We start from the raw sequence: 1,756 nt of genomic DNA, 5'->3' as shown, positions 1-1,756 counted from the left end.
GACGACATGGGGTGACCCTGTGTGGGTGTGGGGACACGGGACATCCTTGTGTGTTGCCATATGGGGGAGGATACATGGAGCATCCCCATGTATGTGTGGGGACTCACAGGGTACAGGTCTGTCCCCAGATACATAACAGAACCTAAGACATGCACCCCTCCCAGAGATGTCCCCACTCGGCTGTGCCCCATGGTGACACAGATGTCCCATGTCCCTGTGTCCCCCCCGCTACGCGACGCCATGTCCTGTACATCAACCCACGCCCCCGTGTGTCCCCATGTCCTACCCGCGCTCGCAGATGAGCTCGACGACGCTGTGCTCCATGGGGACGGGGTCGAGGCAGCGGTGGGCGGCGCTGGCAGCCACCTCGTCCAGCAGCCCCTGCACCACCCGCTCGTCAGCGGCGAAGCGCCAGAGGTAGAGCTGCAGGTAATGGCCGTCCACCTGCACCTGCTGCAGCCCGAAGCGCCCCAATGTCCGCAGCCGCACACACTCCAGCAGCGTCTTTAGGCTGATCTTGATGATCCCAGTCAGCACCGACACCTGGGACGCGGGGACAGCGGGGACACGTGGCACAGGGGAACAGGGATGCCCCCAGGGCAGGAAGGCCCCGAGTTACATCTGCACGGGGATGCGGGGACATTGGGGACGCCCCTCTGCAGGCCATCAGTTCCTAGGATAATCATCCTGGTCAGCAGTCCCCAAGGATCCCCTGCGTCCTGACACACGGGATGTGGGGACACTAGGGACATGCGGCCCAGGGCAATGGGGAATCCTTCGGCCTGGATTCTTCACGTGCGGGGAGGCCCCAAGTCCCATGAGCATGGGCACATGGGCGACACAAGGGACACCCTTGTCCTGGCTGCCACTCCCAAGCCTGGACACGTGGGACAGTGGGACATAGGGGACACGTGGCACGGGGGGATGGGGACACCCTTGGCCTGCCTGTTGGGAACACAGGGAGGCCCTGAGTCAAGTCAGCACAGGGACACGAGGACACCCTCGCCCTGGTCATCAGCCGCAGGGACCTCCTGAGTCCTGACACGTAGGACAGGGGAGCATCAGGGGACAGTGGCAACACCCCTGTCCTGGTCATCAGCTCCTGGGGACCCCCTGGGCCCCAGCACCTGGGTCATGGGGACACCAGGGACATGTGACAGCCGGGAAGGTGGGCAGTTTAGGGACCCTGGGGGCCCTTGGGGACATGGGAATGTCCCCGTGGCCTCACCTTGTTGAACTCGACAGGGCTGAAGATGTCAATGCGTTCAGAGAAGAGCTTCTGGATGTTGCTGAGCAGGTGAGTGTCCATGGGGGCGCTGGGGATGGTGACACCAGGAGAGTCAGGGACACGGGGACAGTCAAGTATTTGAGAAAGCCAGGGGACGTGGGGGCAGGGACACAGGGGCTGTCAGGCGACACAGGGATGGGGACACAGAGGTGGCCAGAGGATGCAGGGACGGTCAAGAGATATTGGGGCCGTTTGGGGACACAAAGACAGGGGAACATGAGGATGGGCGGTGGATGTGGGGACAGTCAGGGAACGGGGGGATGGTCAAGGACACGGAGAGATGAGGCAATCGTGGGACGCAAGGCACATGGGGATCATCAGGGGATACTGGGACAGTCGGGGGAACACGGGGATGGTTGGGACATACGGGGATACTGGGAATATTGGGACAGTCTGGGGACATGAAGAGGGTCACGGGGAAGATGTAGCGGTTACCGCAGGGGGGGCGCCGGGCGCACAGGGGGGACA

The 1,756-nt window shown here is 62.9% G+C and overlaps 1 protein-coding gene across 1 annotated transcript in view; it reads right to left on the bottom strand.

Moving 5' to 3' along the window:
• Positions 1–6: 6 nt before the first annotated feature.
• Positions 7–1,756, bottom strand: part of VPS51 (vacuolar protein sorting 51 homolog (S. cerevisiae)) — a 9,723-nt gene continuing 7,973 nt past the window's right edge. Inside the window, exons 9-10 of the mRNA XM_009334144.1 lie at positions 1,229–1,316; positions 7–543 (exon numbers count right to left, since the gene is read on the bottom strand). Coding sequence (XP_009332419.1) covers positions 283–543; positions 1,229–1,316 — 349 coding nt within the window. The 3' untranslated portion in view covers positions 7–282. The remainder of the gene's footprint in view (positions 544–1,228; positions 1,317–1,756) is intronic.

Source organism: Pygoscelis adeliae, unplaced genomic scaffold, assembly GCF_000699105.1.
Source record: "Pygoscelis adeliae isolate BGI_AS28 unplaced genomic scaffold, ASM69910v1 Scaffold420, whole genome shotgun sequence".
NCBI classification, from domain to species: domain Eukaryota; kingdom Metazoa; phylum Chordata; class Aves; order Sphenisciformes; family Spheniscidae; genus Pygoscelis; species Pygoscelis adeliae.
This window is presented reverse-complemented; position numbering and strand designations above follow the sequence as displayed.